The 19,408-nt window shown below is 38.7% G+C and overlaps 1 protein-coding gene across 1 annotated transcript in view; it reads left to right on the forward strand.

Annotated features, from left to right (window-relative positions):
* Window positions 1–19,408, forward strand: part of nod1.S (nucleotide binding oligomerization domain containing 1 S homeolog) — a 34,701-nt gene extending 15,293 nt beyond the window's left edge. Inside the window, exons 5-12 of the mRNA XM_018269319.2 lie at window positions 4,459–4,542; window positions 7,257–7,340; window positions 11,601–11,684; window positions 12,356–12,439; window positions 13,977–14,060; window positions 14,285–14,368; window positions 17,710–17,793; window positions 19,185–19,408. Of these exons, the coding sequence (XP_018124808.1) occupies window positions 4,459–4,542; window positions 7,257–7,340; window positions 11,601–11,684; window positions 12,356–12,439; window positions 13,977–14,060; window positions 14,285–14,368; window positions 17,710–17,793; window positions 19,185–19,257 (661 nt within the window). The 3' untranslated portion in view covers window positions 19,258–19,408. The remainder of the gene's footprint in view (window positions 1–4,458; window positions 4,543–7,256; window positions 7,341–11,600; window positions 11,685–12,355; window positions 12,440–13,976; window positions 14,061–14,284; window positions 14,369–17,709; window positions 17,794–19,184) is intronic.

A 19,408-nucleotide genomic window follows, 5' to 3' on the forward strand; every position in this document is an offset into this window, starting at 1 on the left:
CTTTGTGCAAATTATACTGAATTGTAGAACAATGCACAGATACACCATCTGCAGCAAGATGTTCTTGCAGGTCTTTGGAGGTGATCTTTGTGTTGTCTGTAACCATTCTCACAATCCTCCACATATGCCGCTCCTGTATTTTTCTTGGTCTTCCAGACTTGGGTTTTACAGCAACTGTGCCTGTGGCCTTCCATTTCCTGATTACATTCCTTACAGTTGAAACTTACAGTTTAAAACTCTGAGATTGCTTTTTGTAGCCTTCCCCGAAACCATGATACTGAACAATCTTTGTTTTCAGAGTTGCCCATGCTGTCACTCTTCAGAGGAGAGTCAAACAGAAGCACAACTTGCAATTGGCCACCTTAAAGGGATACTGTCATGGGAAAACATGTTTTTTTTCAAAACGCATCAGTTAATAGTGCTACTCCAGCAGAATTCTGCACTGAAATCCATTTCTCAAAAGAGCAAACAGATTTTTTTTATATTCAATTTTGAAATCTGACATGGGGCTAGACATTTTGTCAATTTCCCAGCTGCCCCTGGTCATGTGACTTGTGCCTGCACTTTAGGAGAGCAATGCTTTCTGACAGGCTGCTGTTTTTCCTTCTCAATGTAACTGAATGTGTCTCAGTGAGACATGGGTTTTTACTATTGAGTGTTGTTCTTAGATCTACCAGGCAGCTGTTATCTTGTGTTAAGGTGGCCATAGAGGTAACAATTACGATCTTTCTTGGAAAAGATCTTTCCAAGAAAGATCGTTCGTTTCAATACACACATGTATAGCTGAATCGTCAGATATACAGGTAGATATACGGGAAGAAACAATAGAATTCTACCTGTATCTGACGATTCAGCACTAACAATGGCCGATGTTTGGGTCCCTTCAAAGGCACCCGATCAAAATTTTCCGTCCAGCCCAATCGACGAGCCGACCGATATCCAAGTCTTCTGCCGATATCGGTCGGCTCTTTTTCCACCATACACGCAACGAATATCGGACGAAAATTTGTTTCGTACGATATTATCTGTGCATCTATGGCCACCTTTAGGGAGCTGCTATCTGGATACCTTCCCATTGTTCTTTTGTTTGGCTGCTGGAGGGGGAAAGGGAGGGAGGTGATATCACTCCAACTTGCAGTATAGCAGTAAAGAGTGATTGAAGTTTATCAGAGCACAAGTCACATGACTTGGGGCAGCTGGGAAATTGACAATATATCTAGCCCCATGTCAGATTTCAAAATTGAATATAAAAAAATCTGTTTGCTCTTTTGAGAAATGGATTTCAGTGCAGAATTCTGCTGGAGCAGCACTATTAACTGATTCATTTTGAAAAAAATTTTTTTTCCCATGACAGTATCCCTTTAAATACATTTTCTCATGATTGGACACACCTGCCTATGAAGTTTAAGGCTTAAAGAGCTAATCCAACCAATTTGGTGTTGCCAACAAAATTACAAGGGTACCCAAAATTCTGTACAGCCAGTTGTTAACATTTGATTTAATTTCATACAACTGAATACTGCTTCACTAAAAATCTTTGTTTAGAAAACACCCTAGTACTCCTGAGAAATGAAAGACATACCACTTTTATCTTTGTTGTTGAAAGTGGAGTAAATTATTATGCAGGCTGAGAGGGGTTCCCAAACTTTTTCATATGACTGTAATATTACAGGCCAACCTCATTCTCTGTTTGATAATTATGACTACCCTTAAGCTTAGCTTTTCAGTAACTGCTTAGAACCTACTGAGCATGTGCATGTCACAGACACTTTCCAAGATGGTGACCCCCTGTGACAAGTTTGAAGTCCTGGATCATTGCTGCTATTGAGACGCTTCAGGCTGGTGCAACAAGTTCAGCAAAATGTGTCATTTTTAGCCGTATTCCTTTTTAGGGTTTAGTTCTCCTTTAACTTTTTTTATACCACCTTTAAAAATGATGAAGTTTGAAGTATTTGTGCACAAGTGGCTTGAAAAACCAAGGCACTTTGCTCTGTGTAAACCCCTTGAATTGCTATATACTCTAGCTAAAATAAATGACAAACAAACCTTTTTGCGAAAGTGGAAAGTGAAATGATAATTGTCACGTATATGAATGGTAATACGTAACACTAAGGAATGCTTAACAAAAACTATTACAACTTTTACCTAAACAGAATTGTGAGAAAGGTAAAAGATAAGAATGCCCAACCTATATTTCACAGCCCTTTATAATGTCTGTAGTAATGTTTTAGCTGTGCTGTCACATAGCCTTACAGGGAGAGTTATAAAAACAGTTTTGTGATAGTTACAAATCAGCATGTAAGGCCAGCCTCAGTGTGAGTAATATCAAATGACTGCCATCATTGGCAATAGGGATGAATTTGAGCACTTTGAACTACTTGGGGTACACTGGCTTCTGAGGAACAATAATCAAGAACATCACTGTAGCCCATGTGCCATCATCTTTAAGAGCATAATGTACATGGCATTTTTTCTTTAACGGGGAACTCCAGCTTCAGAACCAAAATTTGATAAAGAGGCACACATAACACATAAACCCCTAATATGCCCATCACAGTTATTGGTTTCTTCAAAAAGTATGCATGTATGCAAAAAGTATGCATGCATCCAATTTTCTATGCTGAAATTCAGCATCTCTTTCAGCATCATTTGAAATCCTGGCAGGGAAGGAGGGAGGAACAAAACACAGATGTTACAAATTGTAACGACTTCTCCACAGCTTACAGACAGCATGCAGTAACTACATAACCCACAATGCATTGTACTTTGATGTTGCGTTCCCTATTGAAATTACATGTGCAGGGAACTGTGGGGTTTGGAGGAAGCAGGCTAAGGACAGATGGCTGCTGATACAAAGTAACAGTAGTCAGCCAGCTCAGCAAAGTAGTCAGACAGATCAGCAGAAGAGCAGGGGAATTGGCTTAGGGAACTGTTCCAAACCATTAAATATCATGTTAAGTCTGCATATTTTTTAATTGACTGTATAGTTGCTTAAAATTATGTTTACTTTTCAAAAAGCTAAAGTTATATTTCTGTGGAGTTCCCCTTTAAATAAAATCATGGCAGCAGGGCAACAGAATTTCACAAAAGACCAACCATTGCTATTAGTCTCAGTCAAAACAATCTCGGGCAATTCTTGGTGTTGATTTACTATTTTTTTAATGTATTTGCTTAGGCATCATAGCTAATAGCACATTTGGGCCTCTGGGGGCTATTAATCACAAAATTTATTGTGTGTTTTTTTTTTAAATAGTGCAGTTGTAGTGCAGGTTTCAGAACATTAGTCGTATGACATAATATATTGAATGAATTATTGTGTAATGGACCTGTATACCTACCCTACAACTGACTCTCTTGCTTTTCCTAAATTACCTCCCAGGCATCCCAAGTGTAATTAGCATTACAAGAATAATGAGACTCATCTTATCAGCTACAGGGGTACCTGGCCTTTATTAGTGAAGGCAATGTTATGCGCTGGCAGATGATGTATGTGACTTTACGCACACCCTAGCATAGGGTGGCACTGGACGAAAATACAGCCCTGTCACCACTATAATTACTTAAGGGTAGATCTAGTGCTTCAGGCTTAGAAAAAAACAACAGTAAACATTTAAAAGAGCAGTAAGGATTCTAATTGGAAGATCCTCTCGTCATTTGAACTTCTTGCCCTGGAAAAACTCAGTAAAAAAAGTTTTATCAGGTAGTGTTGATTTAAGATAACATATTAACAGTGGAATATTGCTATAAGGTCAACCAATGAGTTGGATGGGGCCCATTATTTTTAGGGAACCCAGTGGTATGAGACTGGGTTAGGGTAGATAAGGGGGGAAGAAGGGAAATGGGTGGGGCACTCAAAACATCTCACTTTAGGTATACATGTTGCTTCTGTATATATATATATATATATATATATATATATATATATATATATATACTGGAATAGATGTAGATGACACCTCATTAAAACTGACATCTTTTTTTCAATCATGTATTTTAGAAAAGTAGGTGTATGTTCGGTTATCTAACAAATTATCCTTTGTCAGCAAGTGAGTACTCAAAGCCCTGTATATAGTATAATAATAAATATCATGAGCAGTTACTTACTTGTGTTTTATTAGTTTAAAAAATCTCAACATATCACATCAAACATAAGCTTTTAAATTTAGCATAGGACATGACAGTGTCCTCTTTCTGTCATCAAACCGCTTGCCAACCACTCCTTTTTCATTAGTTTTGAGCCATTGGGCACTTCATCAGAGGTGGCGTGGCTCGTACCACTCAGGACTCCCTGTTGGATTATTTTTTGACTATTGCTTGGGACAAAATAGTTTTAGATGTTCTAAATTATTCAGGGATTGCTGTTTTATTACTGCTACCAGTACAAAATGTTGATTGTGCCTGTTCTTATATAATGAGTCACTTTGGCTAATTCTGCTGTCTCTTTTTATTGACACATAGGCTCAGTGTAAATCAGATTACTGATGAAGGGGCCAAAGTTTTGTATGAAGAATTGATTAAATACAAGGTCATCACCTTTCTTGGGTAAGTATTAACTTAAGATATTGCCAGAGGTGTTTAAAATTAATGCCAGTTATTTCATTTTGCAGTTTTTAATAATTTTTGTCCTGTTTTTTTTTTATAAAAGAAAATTGTAACAGTTACTTTATTTTATGGTAGAAAAGTAATTATCAGAATGAATGCAAATGTAACCATAATTGATACATTTAAAAATGTGCTCTTGAATTGTGGTTAGTAAAGTAGATTGTATCCTTTAAGACACATTCCATTATGAAACCTCTCATAAAGGATGTTGTTAGTCTTACTGGTAACTCTCTGTTGCAGTAGCAACAAAAGATTGTATTACACACACACAACAAATATTTTATGTGGTGTGGCAACTCGCCTAAATCCCTGGCAGGGTATAATAACATATAAGCAGAAAGCAGAATGAGGAGCCGTTTAACCCATTTATTTCTACCAGAGAGTGACAAGCATTCATGTTAATCTCTGGCTGAAATAATTGGTTTAAAGGAAAACTATACCCCCCAAACAATGTAGGTCTCTATTAAAAGATACTGAGTAAAACAGCTCATGTATAAAACCCTGCTTCATGTAAATGAACCATTATCATAATAATATACTTTTTTAGTAGTATGTGCCATTGGGTAATCATAAATAGAAAATTGCCATTTTAAAAAATAAGGGCTGTCCCCTGAGATCGTAAGATTCACTGTGCACACATACAAACCACATGTTAGGTCACATGAGCCAATTAACAGACAGAGTTCTGCCTTTTGCTTCCTCACTTCTTCCTGTTACAGTTAGTGTTGTAGTATTTCTGGTCAGGTGATCTCTGAGGCAGCACAGATAGAATCATGAAATGGTGGTTCAAGGCAAGAGATATAAAAGGGCAATATTTACTTAAATATATATTCCAGTTTGGTAAGATTCTTTAATATGTCATTCAATTTGATATAAACTATCTGTTGCTTAAGTATTCATTTTGGGGGTATAGTTTTCCTTTAAACAGCCTTGTGACATTTGAGTATGTGCTCCTCACACATTACATGATCTCTACCATGTGACCTTTACAGGGTCATAAGGTAGAGATCTGAGAGTGATTGTCAGGATCTGCACCACCAACTCGCATCTGTGATATATTAATGAACTGTTTTAACATCATGCATACCGAGGCAACATTCCCTGATATTCCTTATAGTGATATTAGGGGCCATTTATGAATACCCCAGCTGCAAGTGCTAGAGCCAGGGGACACCATTTTGCTTATTAAGTAAGCACTTTTGTCCAGGGTACACAGGGTAAATCTGCCATATGACAGGTGTCAAGTACAAAGCTTCATTGCACCCTGCTGCGCCTGCCGGCGCCCCCTAACCTGCTCATCTGTATAACTTCTTACAGAGAAGTCTTATTAGCAAAACCCATGTTATCTCCTGTATTGATCAAAATTAGTATTTAATCTGTTTTGTAATGGTACCACCCACCAACACTTTAGAACCTGTTGGTGCTTTATACTGTAAATATGTGATAAAAATAATAGCCCAAAAAAGAGATAGATTTGTATTAGAATTTCCTGAAAACTGTTTGTGCTAATAGGAGATCGTTGCTTAGAAAACATTTTAACATGGTCTCAGTACAATTCTGGGGTGGGGGAAGTTAGTTTCAGGTTTTACTTAAAGGCTATTGGCTCACAGGCTGAAGGTTCCGGCTATTGTCAGCCTGCACATTTTTGCAAAGTAGAAGGATTCGATACACTAATGTTTTGGATTAAACATTTTCCGGAGTTTCTGGTCGGTGCAAACTTCTGAGTCATATGACTCAGCATGAACATTAGACAATGCACACTCAGAAGAAATCTTTTGCAAACAACAGGAGGTATGAAAAAAAACCTTTATATTTCAAATAGTAAAACATACATAAAAAAAATGGCCGTTCAGTGTAATACATGTACAACAGTATAAGCAAAGATATACATACCACCTAGCAATATATTTCAAGGAACAAAAGAAAAACCACCACAAGAGACGGATGCACTTGTCAGAGATGAGAGTACCCCAACGTTTCGGCACTTAGCCTTTGTCAAGGGGAATTCCCCATGTATTACACTGAACGGCCATTTTTTTGATGTATGTTTTACTGTTTAAAATATAAAGATATTTTTTTCATACCGCCTGTTCTTTGCAAAATATTTTTTCTGTGCATGCCCAATACATTGTCTATTGAGTTTTTGGGTACATGTTGTGGGTGTACCCTTGGGCTAATTGCACCTCACCTACATTCTATATAAGAGGATTTGTATTTTGTAGTTTAGTTGGGAGTGCCCTCCATTAATCTGTATTTTTGTCAGCATGAACATTACCCAGAAAGAGTGAAGAAAAAGATGCACACCTACAACTTGATGCAGTGTACAACGTTTGTTTTTGTACACACAATAAATGCTTAGAGGTACTTTTTGTACACTGCATCAAGTTGTAAGTGTGCATCCCTTTCTGCATATTTTAGCAGGCTGAGAGAAGCACATCTGCTCAGTGCCCCTGCTCAATTGATTTGAATCTGATCAGAGGTGTGTGTGTGACTGCACACAGGCTGATCAGATTCAAATCAATGGAGTAGATCTGCTTCTCTCAACCTGTGTATTTTTGCAGCCCGAGCCTTCAGCCTGTGAGCCCATAGCCTAACACTTACACACTGCTTTCTCTGTTGTAACTAATATTTATTCACTTTGTTTTGGTGTAAAGCTTGTACAAAAATCTCATCACTGATTTTGGTGCGCGATTTATTGCACGTATTATAGAAGAATGCCCAAAACTAAAGCGTGTCAAGTAAGTACCAAAATGTATATCATTTAATCTGTCTTTAAATAAAGTTCACCTAACCTCAAAGATGAGCAGTCTTCCAAATAAAAAGATTTTTTTATATGAAGATATGGGATCCGTTATCCAGAAACCTCTGAATTACAGGTCAAATAAATAAACATTGTAAAAATTATTTGTAATAATAAATCAGTACCTTGTACTTGACTCCAGCTAAGATATAATTAATCCTTATTGCAGGACAATCTTATTGAGTTTAATTAGTGTTTAAAGTAGAAGGAAAAGTACAAATAGAGTTAAGTACCCATTGATTGCTCTTCTTGATGTCTTCCAAATGCCATAATGATTTTCTTTTAATAAAAAAGGACTGTACCTGAATTCCAGTTGGTAGAAGGTATCACAACAATTTCTCAAATGCCTGTGCCTTGCTGATGCAGCTATTTTTTTTACCTTTCCTCCTTTAATTTATTTTTTAGTAGACTTAAGTCATGAAGATCCAAATTACAAAAAAACCCTTATCTGGAAAACTACAGGTCTCAAGCATTCTGGATAACAGCTCCCTTACCTGTATTGTGTTATAAGTTGCGTTTTTTTTCTCTGAGTCACTTTGCTTAGGGTCTGGCCACACGGGCAGATTCAGGGAGATTAGTCGCCAGGCGACAAATCTCCTCTTCTTTGCGCCGACTAATCTCCCCGATCTGCCTTCCCCTGCCTTCCGCCAGCTAAAATGAAAATCACCTGGGGGCAGGCACTCGGAGCTATTCGTTTTCCGAAGTCGCCCGTAATTGCCTCACGAGGAAACTTCAGGCGACTTCAGAAAACAAAGTGCTCTGAGTGCCTGCCCCCAGGCGATTATCATTTCAGCCAGCAGAAGGCAGGGGAAGGCAGATCGGGGAGATTAGTTGCCGCAGAGGTCCAGCAAATTCTTCTGTGAGCAGAAAACATAGTACCAGCTATCTCCGCAGTTCATATCCCAGAAGTGGACAATTGGTGGCAGATTTTCTCATCCGAGAGGCCTTAGATCACGGCGAGTGGAACCTATACCCAGAGGTTTGATTCTGGCAAGGTGGGGCTCTCCGGAAGTAGAGTTAATGGCATCTAGCTACAACATCAAGTTTCCAAGGTTAATCACAAGAAGCAACGACCCGCTGGCCCTAGCAGTGGACACACTGGTGGTTCCGTGGCAGTTTCACCTAGCATATGTCTTCCTACCGCTGGCACTTCTGCCAAGGGTAATCAAGAAGATAAGGCAAGAAAGGGTAGAAACACTTCTAGTGGCACCCTACTGGCCACGCTACACTTGGTTCGCAGAGTTCATAAGCTATCAGTGGATGCACCATTCCACCTTCCAGACAGAAGGCGTATGTTAACTCAGGTACTGATCCTCCACAGAGTTCACCGCGGCTGGCTTTAACGACATGGCATTTAAAGCCCTAATCCTAGCCAGATCAGGAGTTCCACTGACCTTACTAAGGGCCAGAAAGCCCGTCTCGGCACGCATCTACCACAGGGTATGGAGGACATTCATATCCTGGTGTGAATCTAAAGCCAAAGACCCACAGTCTTGGGGCGAAGGTGGCCTACTGTTATTCCTTCAGGAGGGTTTAGACAAAGGGCTGGTGCTCAGCTCACTGAGCCTTATCCATCCCTTTTTTTGCAGCAGCTTGCAATGCTGCCCAACATCAAGACCTTCCTCCAGGGAGTATTGAGGATGATACCTCAATACCGTCATCCAATCCCTCCCTGGGATCTCAATATGGTACTTTCCGTATTGTAGGAGCAACCGTTCGAGCCATTGGATTCAATTCCATTACCTCTGCTGACTCTTAAGGTAGTTTTTTTATTAGCCATCACTTCGGCTAGATGAGTTTCAGAACTAGCAGCTCTATCCTGTTGTCCACCATTTTTGATTTTTCACAAGGACAAGGCAGTGTTGAGACCTACCTGGTGGTGTCAGAATTCCATCTTAACCAGGACCTGGTGTTTCTTTCATTTTGTCCTGAACCAAAGACAAAGTTGGAACAGAAGTTACACAACCTAGATGTAGTATGTTCTCTCAGAACATACACCATAGCGACCAAGAGCATAAGGAAGGTGGACAACATCTTTGTCTTACCAGAAGGACCACGGAAAAGCCTTAAGGCATCTAAGGCCACCATTGCCAAGATGTATTAGGTCATCAATCTTGAAGGCCTATGACGTACGAGGTAAGGCCATACCCTTCCGGGTTCAGTTCATTCTACTCGTTCACTCAGCACTTCTTGGGCGGTTCGCCACCAGGCTTCAGCAGAACAGGTCTGTAGGGCTGCAGTGTGGTCATCCACACACACCTTTTTTGCAAATTCTACAAGGTGCATACATTCACCTCAGCAAAAGCGAGCTTCGGGAGGAAAGTGTTGCAGGCGGTTATTCCCTGAACACTAGGGGTAAAAAGTCCCGCCCTCATGGGTAGCTTTGGGATGTCCCCCAATCTAGGCAAGAGAAAATAGATTTTTGTACTTACCGTTAAATACTTTTCTCTTGTCCTACATTGGGGGAGTCTTCTTCTGACTCTTTGCAGCTTTCAAATGGGGGTCACTGACCCATCTAAAAGCAAATGCTCTGTAAGGCTACAAATGTATTGTTATTGCTACTTTTTAATACTTCTTTATTCAGGCCTCTTCTGTTCATATTTCAGTCTCTTATTCGAATCAGTACATAGTTGCTAGGGTTATTTGGACCCTAGCAACCATATTGCTGAAATTGCAAACTGGAGAGCTGCTGAATAAAAAGCTAAATAACTCAAAAACCAGAAGTAATAAAAAATTATAACCAATTGCAAATTAAGCTGAAAGGAAAATTAAGTTGTTGGAATGCAGAAACCGCCCATGGATCATTTTCTAGTAGTGAAGAGCAGGTTGATTTCTATATATATACATTTATCTATATATTTTTTATAAATTCTGTGAACTATTTCTTATTCACAGAAAAAAAGAATAAGCACACTGGTGTGATACTCCTATGTAATGTAGATTGAGACCTCTGGGGTGGGTCTACAGTCCTGTAGTCAATACCCCTTTTTTAGAATGGTTCATGTGGTAATCAAGGTCAGGGGAAATATTAAAGGGGAACTATTATGAAAATGTAATATAAGCTTCGTCCTATTGAAATGAGAAACTTTGTAAATACAACCAATTAAAAATTCTGTGCAGTTTCTGAAATAATCAAGTTTATCTTCACTGTCTCTCAGCATCTGTTTCTCCTCATTCTGCCTTCATTCAGGAGTTGGGTGTCAGATGAATGATCCAATATATCTTATAGGGGGGCTCTTTTGCCTAGAAGATGTATTAGAGCTCACTCTATTTAAATCGCCAGAAACCCTGTCTCTCTACATGCAGAATTTGTGCAAAAGGTAGTTATTTTGTTAGATTTTGTTTGTACTGGAATCAGTTATTTAAGTGAGCTCTATACATCGGCTAGGAAAGGGAGTCCCCTATAAGATATATTGGATCATTCATCTGACACCCAACTGCTGCATGAAGACAGAATGAAGAGAAACCGATGCTGAGAGAGGAATAGTGAAGATAAACTTGATTATTTCAGAAACAATGCAGAATATTTAGTTGATTGTATTTAGAAAGTTTCTTATTTCAGTATGAGGAAGTCTCTTACATTTTAACTTTCATGATAGTTCCCCTTTAAACTATAAGACCAAGTGAACAGATGGTGGGTCCTCTACCATTGTTTTTCCACCAGACAAAAAAATGACAATGCCCCCCATTATACTGCTGTCTATTTATCTGCGCGAGAGTGAACACAATGTAGATTGTGCTTGAAAATTATCTGAAATCTGCCCATAAACTTATGCGGCACACATATTTTGTTTTTATTTCAACACCTGGGTAACTTGAAACAGGGGCTGCCTGTGAGCTGATAAATGTTTTCCCTTCCTGTGCATCAGTGTTTCATAGACTTTCTGCTGGTCTTAGCCTGGTGGTAATAAGGCAAGTTTCAGCATCTCCTGGATAGAAAATTGTAATGGCATGCAATTCATGTGTATTTTAATATTTATTATAACCAAATAATTGGCAGTATAAGGTCAGAGTCATGTGATTATTTGTACATCCTTCTAGTACAAATTCTAGTACTGATGTACCAACATTATTGGTTTTATAAGTGCATAGATTTGTAACTTAATTATAATTATACTTGTAACCGTAAGATGGTGGGTGATCATGGGTGGTGTAGTTCTGTTTATTATAAATAAAATACATTGTTTTTGCTTTCTAGACTGGGATACAATCGTTTTACTGAAGAGGGTGGTACATACATAGGTCATGCAATTCGAAAAAGCACTAGTGTCTGTGATATTGGGTAAGTCAGATTTTTCTTCTTTGAGGTCAGTTAATGCTTCTATATTGTGAACAAATTCGGGATGTTTGCAATAAATCTAGAAGGGCTTTATTGCATTTATATCAGGGCAGCCTTCCCTAAAACTGACTGTGCTTTCTAGTTTTCCAAAATTTTCAAGAGAATACAAGAGAATTTTCCAAATAGAAGCATCCCTACTAGGACTATGCTTGGATAGCCAGGGTGTACATTTGTCAAGTTTTATGGAAACTGTATGTTTTTGTTAAAGCATGCTGCAACCTGTATGGTGGTTTATTATTTATTTGCTAAAACTTTTCTCCTGCTCTCCAGGGACATTCTGACCTAATCATAAGAGTAATTGTGTCTGCTCTTTGTGCCACCAAATTGCTGTTCTTTATTCATATTGGAGTGTATACAGTGTATACAAACTTATAAACATACACTGTCAGTTTAGCCTCATAAAAGTGACTAGTGGTTGGTGCAATTGACATGTCTGCACCTAGATTTTAATTTATAAATGTTATATTTTAACTCAATGGAGTTATTGTATTTAATTTTAATGAATACAAAAACGAACAGCCAATTATGTGCATGAGCCCTCAAATGTTGAAACTCATCCTTTGCGAGCATCACTAGAAGTTCAATCAATAATTACTTTCTAATTCACTTTGAAGGATGTGGGGAAATCAGATTGGTGACGTAGGAGCTCATGCATTTGCTGAAGCAATTATGAATCACCCCAGTTTGACACATCTAAGGTAAATGTGAATATGTAAATTGCATGTTAGGCCAAACTCAGCAGCACATGTACATTAAGGGGCAGATTTATTAAGGGTCGAACTGAAAATTTGAATTTTCAAATTTTTTTAATGGTCAAAACACTCAAATTCGAATTATGAATTATCCAAATTCGATTCGAGTTTTTATTCGAATTTCGAGATTTATCATACTCTGGCCCTTTAAGAATTCAAATTTGACTATTCTCCACCTAAAACCTGCCAAGTTTGTGTATAAGTCAATGAGAAAAGTCCAGGGACCAATTTGGACGTTAGTAGAATTTCAAGTATATTTGAATTTAATAGAGTTTTAAAAAATTCGCATGAATTTGAAATTCGAATTTAATAAATGTGATATAATATATAAACTAAACTAAATCAGGGTACATCTCTGAGCACTTTTGCAATTGTTATTCATTTTCTATTTCTAACAGTTTATTATATATTGGCATTTTTGTTACTACCAGGCTTTTGACTGAGTCCGTGCCCTTTTACTGAATCCAAGCTAATGGCACCTGTATTCACACACAGACCTCAGATTCAGACTGTGTTTAAGGGGCACATTTACTTAGCTCGAGTGAATGAATAGAAGAAAAAATACTTCGAATTTCGAACGTTTTTTTTTTGGCTACTTCGACCATCGAATCGAACGATTCGGACTAAAAATCGTTCAAGGTCCCCATAGGCTTTCTAACAAATTTCTGATCGAAGGAAAATCGTTCGACCGATGAATTAAAATCCTTTGAATCGTTCGAAGAAAAGCAATGCACCTGCACTGGATTAAACCAAATAAGGCAACTCTTCTAGTTGTGTTATAACAACAGAGCTGTGTATGCTGTTTTCAGATATGGCAGTATAAAAAAGAACAGTTTTGGTCTCCATCACTCAAACAGGACATTATTGTATTATCGAGGGTACAGAGAAGGGCAACTAAGCTGGTAAAAGAGGTTCCGCCTAAATATTTGGAAGGGTTTTTTTTACAGTGAAAGCTGTGAAGATGTGGAATTCTCTCCCTAAATAAGTTGTACAGGCTGATACATTAGATAGCTTTAAGAAGGGGTTGGGTGGCTTTTTAGCAAGTGAGGATTTACAGGGTTATGGGAGATAGCTCATAGTACAAGTTGATCCAGGGACTAGTCCGATTGCCATTTTGGAGTCAGGAAGGAATTTTTTCCCCCTCTGAGGCAAATTGGAGAGGCTTCAGATGGGTTTTTTTTTTTTTGCCTTCCTCTGGATCAACTAGCAGTTAGGCAGATTAAAAAAAAAATAATAAAAAAAAATAAAAGGTTGAACTTGATGGACGTGTGTCTTTTTCCAACCTTACTTACTACGTTACTATGTTAAGACATTTATGAATAAATTCTCTGTAAACAAGTAAAAGAACTTGTTCTTACAGTGAGTATCCTATATGCAGGAAGCATGGGTCACATTAGACGCTGATAAGCAATTGTATTCACTTTCTTTTGTGATGTTTATAACTAATGCTAAAACTGTGTTTACTTCCCTTCTGTGTTTACAGCCTCGCTTGCAATGGGATAACCACAGAAGGAGGAAAATGGATTGCCGAGGCCTTACAGCAAAATACGTCTTTAAAAATACTGTGGTATGGTTTTAGTACTCATAACTGAAAATGTAGTAGGATACATGGATGCATTCTTCTAAAGACATACAAAGACTATTGCAGTTTTCAGGTTTCCATTTTATATACAGAAGACACCTAATTGTTTGGCAAGCTTAGCCTTTAAATGTTTTGCATTCTAGCAAAAAAGGTTCAATAATATAATTAATTATAAGACAATGTTGCCTATTCATCTCTTGTGAATCCAGGCTGACTGAGAACAAGCTCACAGATGAAGCAGCAGAGCACTTTGCCAACATGATAAAGGTTAACAAAACCCTCCGGCACCTGTGGTAAGTTATCGACCAGATACACTCTGTGACTGACACACACACATAATCATCTTGCTGCTTTTATTAGTTTATATACCCTTTCGAGGAGTTTCACTGGGATAAAATGTTATGTAAATACTAAGCCAATCAGAGAATTAGTGGTTAGCATGGCATGCTCTGACCCCTAATACTTAGTGGCTGGATTATTGGATTTTATTTTTCAAGGCAAAGTTTTTTGTTTGCATCCATAATCCACATAGCCATAGTAAGAGAAGAGTGGGACTTTGGCGATGTTTAAAGGAGAAAGAAAGGCTAACATTAAGTAAGCTTTATCAGAAAGGTCTATAGAAATACACCTGTAAACCCTCAAAGTGATGCTGCTAGAGTCCTCTGTCAAAAGAAACACAACATTTCTTTCCTTCTATTGTGTATACATGGGCTTCTGTATCAGACTTCCTGTTTTCAGCATAAACCTCCAGGGCTAGAGCATGCTCAGTTTACTCCTCTATCCCTCTGTGTGATGTCAAACCAAGCTAATATGGCAGCTGCTATACTAAATAGACAGAGAAAGCTTCTAGGGTTGTTTACTCAGGTATATATAAAGCATTCTGCAGAATAACTATAGTGTTATAGCTTGCACTATTGTGGCTAATCTATTGGCAATAAACTGCTTCTGTAGCTTTCCTTCTCCTTTAAAGAGTCAGCTCTCTAGCAGAATGCGAATACTGGGTACAGTAAATGCCATGAAGCTAAGGAATGTTCTCCATGTGCTCAGTGCAGCCATACAACACAGCTATCCATATGGAGTCCTTTCTCCATCAAGCCTGTGTCATCCTGTTCATATACAGCCGAAAGTCAGTTCTTATCAGGAGCATAATTGTATAGAAAGTAGATACTGAGACTGCAGTGGGGCAATTTTAATTAGCAACCCCTAGTTAATCTGAAAGTATGAAAGTTTGTGTTGTGCCCTGTACAGAACAAAATGATTTTTATGATGTAGTTTTTATTTCTAAATTACACTTTACACTGCAAATAATTCACGCTACAATATAGAATTTCATTCCTGAACCAGCAAGTGTATTTTTGTATATATTGTAATATTGGTGTGTAGGCTGCCATCTCAGGTCATTTTGCCTGATCATGTGCTTTCAGAAACGCCCCCGAAACATTGTGACGCAATAAACACGCAAGGGGCCTCTCCCCTGTTTGAATGGCCTTGAGTGCCGGTACCTAATTCTTTTCCTGTATCTAGTTTGGAAGTGCTGTCTTCCCAGGGTCTGTGCACCAGGCGGATATATGTATTGAAGGGCCCGGGTGTGCACGTGACATTCTTGCTACACTTTCAGAAAAAGCCAACACTTAAGTATGGAACTGCTTTCTGACAGGCTGCTGTTTCTCCTACTCAATGTAACTGAAGGTGTCTCAGTGGGACCTGGATTTTACTATTGACTGCTGTTCTTAGATCTACTAGGCAGCTGTTATCTTGTGTTAGGGAGTTGCTATCTGGTTACCTTCCCATTGTTCAGTTGTTAGGCTGCAGGGGGGAAAGGAGGGGGTGATATCACTCCAACTTGCATTACAACAGTAAATAGTGACTGAAGTTTAGCAAAGCACAAGTCACATGACTGGGGGCAGCTGGGAAACTGACACTATGTCTAGTCCCATGTCAGATTTCAAAATTAAATATAAAAAAAATCTGTTTGATATTTTGAGAAATGGATTTCAGTGCAGAATTCTGCTGGAGCCACACTATTTGCTGATGTGAAAAAAAAATCCCATGACAGTATCCTTTTAACATCAATGAATTTTGTTACAACAGCGCCAACTGCTGGTCATTTTCTGACCAGTCTGACCACCAAGTAGCCAAGGAAGTCAGGAGAAAGAAAGAGGCTGCTATGATGTTCTTCTGCTTAGGAAAAAAATAAAAAACTCTCTCAAATCTTTCCTAACCAGAAAAATATCAGGCCAGTCCCCTCTCTTTCTCTTGGCAACCTCCTTGACTACTTAGTGGTTAGGCTGGTCAGCAAATGACCAGCAGAGGGCACTGTTGTAACAAAATTCACTCATGTTAACACTACATGTAACCTTTAATATCTTGGAATTAAAAATAAATAAATAATGAATGTACATTCAAAAGTTCTTAGAAATAGCCCTCTCATACCTATATTCACTTATTTTTAAGGTTTACTTATCCTTTAACATGCATCTATAACACATTATTTTATACAGGGGGCAGTCTTTGTTAAATTCTTGAAAATCAAATGTAAAGAAACCGGCACGCCTTCCTCACTTCCCCCTACTATATAGGAAACAATATTGTGGAGCTGATTGCCTCCATAGCTTCTTACAGGAACTGTAACACTAAAAAATAATTATTAAAAAACCCATTCTACCCTGCAGTAATAATTGATGCATAAAGTTTAGTATTATCAATGATTTATTAAAAAAATATAATATAAAACACTGTTTCCTGTTTACTGAAATAAGGCGATAGGGTGACTCACTCTGCAGGATCTGCGCTCCACATCTCCTCCTAACCCAATACTGCCAAAACTGGAAGTGATACAGATGTACATTTTTTTTCATTATGCAGCAGACTTATTTTTGTATGTGCTGTGAGCAGTAAGGGTAGCACGCTGATGATCTATAAGTTTTTTCACTGCTCGCAGCACTTACAGACATAAATTACACAGAAGTCATGCTGCCCAGGAGCTCCCACTCCCAGTACCTAAATTACATGAAGACAGATATACTGTATATATATTACAACGTGGCTGAAAAATCCTCTGTTCAGCCATATCACTTAACTTCCTGTTTTGGCAGAAGTCAGGTAAGGAGGAGATGTGGAGCGCAGATCCTGAAGAGTGAGTCGCCCTATTGCCTTCAGTAGCAGGGTTTTCTCAGTGTTTTTTTTACTAAAGCATTGATAATACTAAACTTTATGCACGCTACAGCTATTATTACTGCAGGGTAGAATGGATTTTTTTTAATAAAACATTTTAAGTGTTACATTTCCTTTAACTTTACAACATGAAGGTGATAAGGGAAGCAGAATATATTTTCTGATGTATTTATTTTTGAATGTGTTACAGAAATTATAAAACCTGTTACCAAAAAGTAACAATAACCCTATAAATTGAAGAGGTTGTGACTGCAAATGTCCCCCGGCTGCCTAATGTATCATGGAATTGATTGTATATTTTATTAGCAGCATGATGTTGTAGGGAGGGAAGATCCCTTTGGCTCCGGAGCTCTCATTTCCTCTTCCTTTTACCATTCTACACTGGAGATTTAATTTGGAGATGCAACGATGAGCTTGATTATGTGAATGAGGCCTGTGATTATCTGTTTCTCTCTGTCAGGCTTTTGAATAATCAGATCACAAATGATGGAGCAGAAGTGCTGTCAGAGGCCCTGGAGCATAATACTGTAATGGAGGAGATATGGTAAGTGCTTACTGCAGGGCCCGCCTCTCATTTGTATTTCATTACATGCTCCTTGTATATTATCAGGCACTGGGCATACTGTGGGCAAAATGTCCCTCGGATGGATCCATCTCCTATTTGATGACTTATTCTCTGCTTCTGAGGGGGGTATGATTTTTATTCACAACAGGATGAAAAACTCACATGTAGGGAGTGGTTTGTCTTCCACTACATCTTGCCCACAGTGTTGCTGATCAGCAGGTAGTGCTTAATAATAATTTTATATTTGACACTGCCTACTGAAAGGAGTCATTGTTGTACAAGCCAAAGCCCACCCATTATTGTCAAATATTTTTAGAGAGCAGAGAACAGAGCTATGGCCAAGTGTTCACATAGATTTGGGCTCATTTATTAACCATGGGCAAATTTGCACCCTGCCAGTAACCAATGGCAATGATCAAAGCACTGAAGCCTAAATGCAGATTCTCTCAAAATATCACAATCTGCATTATACTGAGGAAAATCCTCCCTTTAAAGGAGAACTAAATCCCCCCAATAAGAAATACTTATCCACTACCCTAGATAGTCCCCCCCTCCCTGCTGTTTCCCGCATAGTACAGTATTCCGAAAAGTGTCCCTAAATAGCATGTTCACTTATTTATGCAGAGTAGTGCAGCAAAACTCATAGGCGCCATCTTCCGGATTTTCTGCTTCTTTAAGGGAATGTCGATATATATTTGGCGAGTGCATGGTTGGAGCGGTTCACTATTCAGACCAACTGCACATGCGCTGAAAAGATCCGTAAATTGCCGAAGGGAGGAGGGTTCAGAAGAAGAGCAAAGATGTGGAAGATGGCGCCCATGAGTTCCACTGCGCTACTCTGCATAAAAGTGTGCAAAATATTCAAGGACACTTTTTGGAATAATGCAGGGAGAAAGCAGGGAGGGGGGGACTATCCAGGGTAGTAGATGGGGCTTTTCTTATTGGGGGGTTCAGTTCTCAGAAACACTAGAAGCAGAACAATCCTTGCTCTGTATAGGTATAAGCTTATTGCTTTGAATGGTGGGTCACTAGGAATTGTAGGTGCAGGTAGGCATCAATCCGGAACACCAAAGAGTAGAATTCAGGAGCCCAAAGTTTAAATAATACAAAATATTCTATTTTACATTATGTATAAAAGCACCAAGAGACACTTAATCATAGGCTCATGATTAAGTGTGTGTTCCTTATTGATGCCTGCCTGCAACTACAATTCCTGACGTTCAAATGTAATTTTGTTTGTACTTTAAAAGGATACAGTATTCGAGGGAGCCCTTCCCTACAGTTCTCCTGCTGGAGTCGGCCATGAAACACAGACAATGTCCAAACTGATTGCAGTTTCTCTGCTCCTCTTTCTACCTCTTGTCTTTCAGTTTACGAGGAAATCCACTCTCACTTGGGGAGCATCGACCATTTGAGGAGAACTCCAGGATTTTTTGTACCTGATTTGTTTGTAAAGGAGAAGAAGAAACTGAGGTCTGAAAACTATAAGACAAAGGGAATAAAGTCCCTGCTTAGTGATGTACTGTAGACAGGGCCGCCATCAGGGGGGGGGGCAGGGGGTACGAGTGTCCCGGGCCTGAAGGGGGGTCTGGCA

The sequence above is a fragment of the Xenopus laevis genome, chromosome 6S, assembly GCF_017654675.1.
Source record: "Xenopus laevis strain J_2021 chromosome 6S, Xenopus_laevis_v10.1, whole genome shotgun sequence".
In the NCBI taxonomy this organism is placed as follows: Eukaryota; Metazoa; Chordata; class Amphibia; order Anura; family Pipidae; genus Xenopus; species Xenopus laevis.